General features: G+C 35.7%; 1 protein-coding gene across 1 annotated transcript in view; it reads right to left on the bottom strand.

Annotated features, from left to right (window-relative positions):
* LOC129758461 (T-box transcription factor TBX1-A-like) overlaps window positions 1-6,870 on the bottom strand; it is a 95,032-nt gene extending 88,162 nt beyond the window's left edge. The window contains exon 1 of the mRNA XM_055755962.1: window positions 5,980-6,870. Coding sequence (XP_055611937.1) covers window positions 5,980-6,265 — 286 coding nt within the window. The 5' untranslated portion in view covers window positions 6,266-6,870. The remainder of the gene's footprint in view (window positions 1-5,979) is intronic.
* Window positions 6,871-7,515: the final 645 nt, after the last annotated feature.

Raw genomic sequence — 7,515 nt, forward strand, 5'->3', positions numbered from 1 at the left:
TCGAAAAAATAAATAAGTTTGAAGTTTGCAATTTTTCTGTATACTTTCTTGGATATCTCACACAAACATAAAGTATAGTGATTAAAAATACCATGGGCTGAATTCTTCTAATTTCGAAAATAAATTTTGTGAATACTGGGATCCAAGCTTTGCAGCTTTCTTCTCAAGCATTGCAGCTTTGCATTCGAACTTTCATCGTACATCATCGCACTTAAACATTGAACATCCAACGCCAGTTCACTCACACCATGATTGTTTTTATACTGCTTACAGTAATGTAAATTGCACTTTTGCACGAATGTGCGTGAAAAATATTCAAACTAGAGGTTGAAACCCAACCCGTTAACGCTTATTTGGCGCTAGTGTGATGTCGGCAAAATTTCAGAGAAGCCGATAGGATCTGCTTAAAGGGTCAATTATGACAAAATGAATGTTTCACTTGTATGGATTCTAGCCCTTCTCACTTTTCGAAGAGGCAAGGGCTCCCGAATTCCTTATAACCTCCTCACGAACCTAATAAAAACATAATTAGATAGTACAAAATAACATCACTTGCCACATCTGGCTCCATTTATTTGATATGTTACATAACGCCAAAAATTCGTTCGCATACAAGCTCTCTTATGAAATATAATCCAATTTGTTTGATAAATTCTCGATTCATACCAAAACAAACTTATATAGGAGCCCTTTCTTTCCCTTTCTCATTCCTTGCTGCTTGAAGGAGGTAGGCGTTTCTAATAATAACCCCCCCCCCCCCCCCCCCCTATATCTTTAAAATACACTTTTTTCGTATCTTAAAACTCATTCATATAATTTAATATACAACAAAATTATATTATTATAAGTCCTAAGGTTGTTTAAAAAAAATTGTATGGGAGCCTACCTTGTGACATTCTATATCCCAATAACAGAATGGAGAGCACTCTAATAATCATTTGCTTAATAAGTTGTCAAATGATGCAAATAATTGTAAGGAAACCCCTTTCCTTTTCAATTTTTACATAAAACATATAGAAGACCCCCCCCCCCCTCCCCCACCTTTCAATTTACCCACTGGAAGGAGGAAGGGGTGACAAACATTTCTTGTACCCAATTACCCTCCCGTGTCAAACTTGGGTGCAACAATGTATAGAAGACCCCCTCTTCTCTTCCAAAATCCCCACTGGAAGGAGGGAGAGGTGACAAACATTCAATGAAAGTTTTTTCGTACACTGATACCCTCCACATTTTGTTAGATGTTTCAAACAAGGTGCAATAACTTAAAAAAAAATGTTTTTTTTATTTTTTTAAATTAAAAGTTAGTTGTTTTGTTACATTTTGCACATTTTTCTACAATAGGGTGAATGCTTCTACTTTGGACCTAGAGCCTACTTTAGTCCTAAAAAGCCGAAATTGTAAATAACTCCTTTTTTCAGCATAGGATAAAGATACGACTATGCACATAATGTACTCTCATTCTTTCTGAATCCTACTATACCGTTTTTCTAATAAAAAGTCTTTGCGATAAAATTTCCAAGGTTTTTAAAAATGTACTTTCTAATACGTGGTAATTTAGACAGCTCACATAGTGGGGCGCGGTTTGAAAAATCAGAGTCAACAAGGAAAAAATCACTTTTTTTACTGTCCATGTCAAAGTTAAAAGGGAAATTACTTTCACTGTGAATAATATCAACCATACTACCTTTTTTCCTAAAATAAATGAAAATCAATGGAAAACCCGGAAAATTTGTAAAGGGTCCAAAAATAGGAGACTTTTAACTTTGATGTTCTATTTTAAGACTTCCATATCCATATCTTTGCAAATCCTTCAATAACGGTGAAACCTATGTTGAAATTTTTAATTGATACTTGCAGATTATATCGTGAACTATAAATCAATTTCCTGAAATATATAAACCTTCCACTCGTTTATGAGAAAGACATGATTTTCTTAAAACCACCGCTTAAAGAGTCCAAATTAGGGCAACAAACCCTATTTTATAGTGGAAAGATACGTAGTTTTTCGATTTTATCACGCTTAATTCACCGTGATAATGGCAAAACCGTGAATTTGGCGAAACTTGAAATAAAAATAGGAAAATGGTAAATGATTTCCAAAACAACACGTGATAAAATCGAAAAAATAACCGTGATCACATCGAGCGTGAATTTAGCGGGTATTGAAAAATCGAACAGTGATAAAATCGAAAAACTAGTATTCCAGTTTCGAGGTATAGATAAGAAATCAAGTATCTCCAAGGAATCAGTAGGTATTCTCAAACTCATCTATCTATCAAGGTTGCCGAAAAAAAATTCTGTGTTTTGAAGAAAAAAAATACTGACTTTCTTTATTTTTACCCAAGAATTATTTAACAGTTTTCTGTGATGCTTTCTCCATTAATTTAATTCATAAGTCATATCAATTTGCGTCTTTTTTACATTTTACTTAAGAAGAGTCAATTAACATTACCAATTTTATCACATATTTTCAAATCAATGAAAATCATCCAAAATTTGACAAAATATTGACATTGAAAATTAAATTTTGAAAAAACGTCAAAAATTTTGAAATTCGGTGAAATTTAAGAATATTTCTAAAATTCTGTGTTCTGTGACACCGATTCTGTGATGAAAATTGGCTCAAAATTCTGTGAAATTATAGATTTTTCAGTGATTTCGGCTACCTTGCTACTGAATACAACGTTGTTCATCGCTAATTGGTAACGAAAAAAGAAGAACTTCAATATCTTTGTAGCACACTCTACCATACGCTGCAATCCCAAGTAACACACAAAAGTAGAATAGGTTTTATAATTTTTGCAAGGAGTTTTATAAGTGATATATAATACCGTTTACTATTTTAAAATATATTTATTGAAAACCTATTCAAAACTTTTCTTCATGATAGCTACAAGCGTCTTATATAGTCAATCTGAGAACCAACAATAAATTTGTATGATTGCTTTTTTACTTGGCTCTTTGTGCAAGCTATAAAACATTTTTATACCTGAAAACATAAACCATTTGAAAAAGTCATGAAACACTTGCATACAAACCTGTTTTGATCTATAAAAGCCTTTTTAAATTAATTCGTAGCACTCGTGTTCTTATATGGTCTTTACAAGAAGCTTCGGTTTTATAAATCTTCCTTAATGACTGATTGTGGCCTCTTTAAAACATTATATGGAAGAAAATTCCTCTATAGGCCAAAATAAACTTATTAGTGGTATTTCGCCAAATAAAGGGTTTATAAAAGAATGTTATGCAGTTATCGACCAAAATGTCAACAACAGGATGTTTTTCGACAGCAAAAGAAGAAACAGTTGTTTTCGCATTTGTCAAGACAACAACGGATGAAATTGACACCGTCGCTCGTCAGAAAAAAAGCTGCTCAAGGTGAATTATCCACTAGAAGTGTACGGCACACTGGAATTTTACTTTTTCCGCGATAATTGAAGTTTTCGTGAAAATAATCGATGAAGCCGATGACGTTTCTCAAGAACATTAGAATGTAGTGATTTTCTAAGTGAATAAAAATTTCTTTGAATGATTCGAAAAGTTTTTTTCAATTAATTCTATAAGAACAGCAAAATTCAAAATTCAGGACAAAATTCATCACTTCCATCATCAGGAACGGCAGGCTGCATATCTGCTGAAAGAGCGCAGTGTTGTTGTAGAATTTCAGGAGCAAAATATTTTGTTTGTTACGGGCCTCAATAAATTTTAAAATTTTTAAGATATCAATAGGAAAATGATCTGTAAAGTGTGCTTTAAGAAAAACATACCCATGTAATATTGTGAACTAATTTTCAACTCAATAAAAATTTTACGCAAATGCTTTAGAAAATTTCATTTGGTTATCCATTCCTCTATCGCCAACATTATTTGAATCGGAAAGGTTTTATGAGGTACATGTATTGTTTTTTTTTAGAATATTTTGAGAAGCCTCAAAACTTTTTAAGTTTATAAGATTCATCAAAATGCCTCAAAGAAACACATCAAGCCTAAAGCAGTTTTGTAGGAAAGACTCACAGAATACTATAAAACTTTGTCGGTTTATAGAATCGGTATTCAAGCTTTTACACACTTTAATAAGACTAAAAAGTTATGTAAAAGTGTATTAGCTCGATAAGTAATTTTACGATACCATTATCGTTTTGTAAATGTTCCATAACGACTATTATTAATTTCTATATTAGCGCCATTTTCATAACAAATAATGATGGATATATGAAAGATGTCTTTCTATTTTAGAAAGTAAAACTTATCTTGTTCATAGTTTTATAAGCTTTGACATCATTATGGCTGATAAAATGTAGAAAAATTGCCAACCATCCACATAATAGATTAAAAAGTTGAAAACGATATTCTTTCAATATTATTTATCAGATTTTTATTCTTTAAAAGTACAAATATCAGCAGGCCCTTAATTTTTCTCAAATTTTCTCATACCTATTTGCAGTAAATTTGAATGTGAATGGGCAAGTGAATGAACAACTTTTAACGAAAATTCAGGATGAGAAAATAAAATTAATTTATTAAAGAAAGTGATGATAAACTGGTATTAGCATTGTGTTTTGTATTATTTTTATATTTGTTTCGAACAAGATATATTTGTTTTAAAATTAATTGTCAGGATCCTCATTAGGGAGCAGAATTATTTGTATAGGAAATTTATATAATCAAAAGGTTTTATAAGCGGAATTTATAAAGAATTTTTGAATTGGATTTGGCATGTCATGGTTTTATAATTTACTCTACAGAACCTACTGCAGAAGGGCCTTTTTGTGCTATTAAGCGTTGTATTGCAGTTTTATTGATCCTAAAATAACCGGACGCGTTTTTATAGCTTTAATTTATAGTTGGTTTGGAGTCCCTTAGAAAACTTAAAATGTTACTTGGGATACGTCACCACGGTCAAGCAAATTATGATGGAAAGCCATTTGGGAAGCAAAACTCCTTTTTTTTAATATTTTGGATGGGCCCTCCTCTACTGAGATGGAACGAGTCCCCTTTCATCTCGAAAAATATTAACATGTCGAGATAGGTATATGTTCCAAATTCGAGGAATATCGCGTCAAAATTGTTAGAGCAGCTCGTGTTTTCGAATCTGTTTCGTGGATGGGTGGATGTTAGTAGCAACGACGTCTTGTAAGTCACTTCGTTTTACTAAGTTAAATCAAAAACTATACGGTATTCCAGAAAAAAATTTAGTACATTTGAAAGCTACATAAACTAACTTAGAAAACTTGAATAACTGACAAAAACGGATGTACGTCACTTCGTCATATCACGGCAGAGCATCGGTGGTAGTTCATTATCACACTATCGACCGTAACGATTCGCAATCAAACCCCGGTTGTATCGAATGCGTTGATAACAAACTGAGAAGGCAATCTATCGATAGATCCGTTCTGAGTTCTGAGCGATAACAAGTTTCCGCTTGTGCTGTTGGCCTATTAATGAGTGGAATAGATTCAAATCTATCTGTATCTACCATTTCATAGTACTTGGCCTGTGCTGAACATAAATTTGGTAGGTATGTGATGAAAATGCTTCTTAACCGAATTTAAATCGCTCATTTTCACCATCTTTCATTACTCCTAACTTTCTATCCGTCTATACAATTTCATAATCTTTAAATGTTCCTACTAAAATGCCCATCACTTTTCACCGATAAGGCCGATTAACTAATCAATTGAGTAAATATTAAGTCATGGAAGACATACCCAAAACGTATTAAAATAAAACCGAAACAAGGCTGGCTGTCGTTAAGTTTAGAAGCTCTGTAGAAAATACGTTCAAAGTGTTCTTAATGTTTGTTCTGTTTTTTCAACGTAGAGGTTTTGGCCACTGCTCGGTCGGTAGAACATTAGTCAACCAAGCTTATGGTCAAATGTTTAAGCTTAAGAGACAAGAAACTTCGAGATATAGTTCATCACTCTGATCCATGAACAATGCCAAGAACCCGATATTATGCAACGGTCAAAAAATCACCTTCCATTTCCTTCATGGGTGTCGATCCATTTTTGTAGGGCGTCGGTGTACTCCAATATTCCGGCGGTGTCGCGCCATAATTGTGTTGCGATTGTTGCTGTTGATGATGGTGCTGCTGCTGGTGTTGTTGGAAGTCAATCGACGTTAGTTCCATGGCAGGGCCGATGACCGACCCGATCCCATGCAAGGAATCGTACGAGGTCATTCCTACGATGCCCATTCCGGGACCAATTCCACCGTCGGAATGTCGAATTCCGATACTGCCACCGAAATCCAAGTGGTGCATGATGACTAAGAAATGCGCGCTCACCACGTATATGTGTATCAGTAAATCAATCGACAATTGTGTCACCAAATTTTTCACACTCTTTAACACTTTTCAGCACATTTTCCACTGACACTCGAAGGAGGTGCTATATTTTTGTTATCAAAACGATTATTCCCCGGCACCGTTGAAAGGAAGATCACAAATTTGCTGTTTGCAAATGAGCACCCAAACAAACCATTCGTCGCCAAACAAACCGGGGATCACACGGATAGGATCTCACGTAAAGGCCCAAGAGGCACTTGGCCGTTTAGTTGCACGGCACTTTTTTCACGGCTACCAGTGATCAACACCTAATTGTCTCGCACTTTCACAGGAATTTTCACACCTCTCGAAACTCCGAGCGACCGGCGCACGACCATAACATAAAGTATATAAAAAACGAGAATCCCGGGGGCCACTCCGGTTTTACGCCGATGATGATGGTCACTTGGGGGGAGATCCTAAGCATCGAGATATATATTAGCGAGTAAACACACTATCGCAGCCGCCGCCCGACCGAACAATAATAATAATTAAACTTTCAACCGGTAGCGATGATTTTCCCCCTTCCGACCCAATAATACATAAATCGGATTCTAAACGCTCTGGCCAAGTGGCAATCGGCGCACGCTACCGATATGGGAAATCATTAAGGAGCACCGCGGGCGCGAACCGTTGATCGTACAATAAAATTATCACGAATAGCCTAACACCAACCGCTCGAGAATATCCGACCGAAAAAAAGGAATTGCCGCTACTGAGCAGGGAAAGAAAGATGCGCCACCCAGTAGTGGAAACGATGATCTGGTGCAGATCTCCAAGCGCAAGAAAGAGTGCGATCGCAGGCACGTTCTATATTCTAGGGCGGCTGGTTGGTGCGTGCGCGATCGGGGAAAAATTCAACACCAAAAGACCGAGGAAAATTTTCTTCTCCCGCGCTCTAGAAATGTAGATATTTCGAACAACCGGAGGAAAATGTTCTTCACTGCCAGCCAGGATCTCTCACATCGAAAAGTGTGAGAGAAAGCAGATCACGATCTCGATCACACGGGAGAGTGGTGAAGAGGGCGTGAAAATGTGCGACAGAGAAAGCATCAGCAATTATGGGCCGCACAAATTGGTGCTAGTGACTGGCTCACAAGGGTAAAGCTTGGTTTGGTATGTTGACGATCGTGCATTTTATCGATCGTGTATTTTATCGATCGAGACACAAATTCTGATGTTCATTA

The sequence above is a fragment of the Uranotaenia lowii genome, chromosome 3, assembly GCF_029784155.1.
Source record: "Uranotaenia lowii strain MFRU-FL chromosome 3, ASM2978415v1, whole genome shotgun sequence".
NCBI lineage: Eukaryota > Metazoa > Arthropoda > Insecta > Diptera > Culicidae > Uranotaenia > Uranotaenia lowii.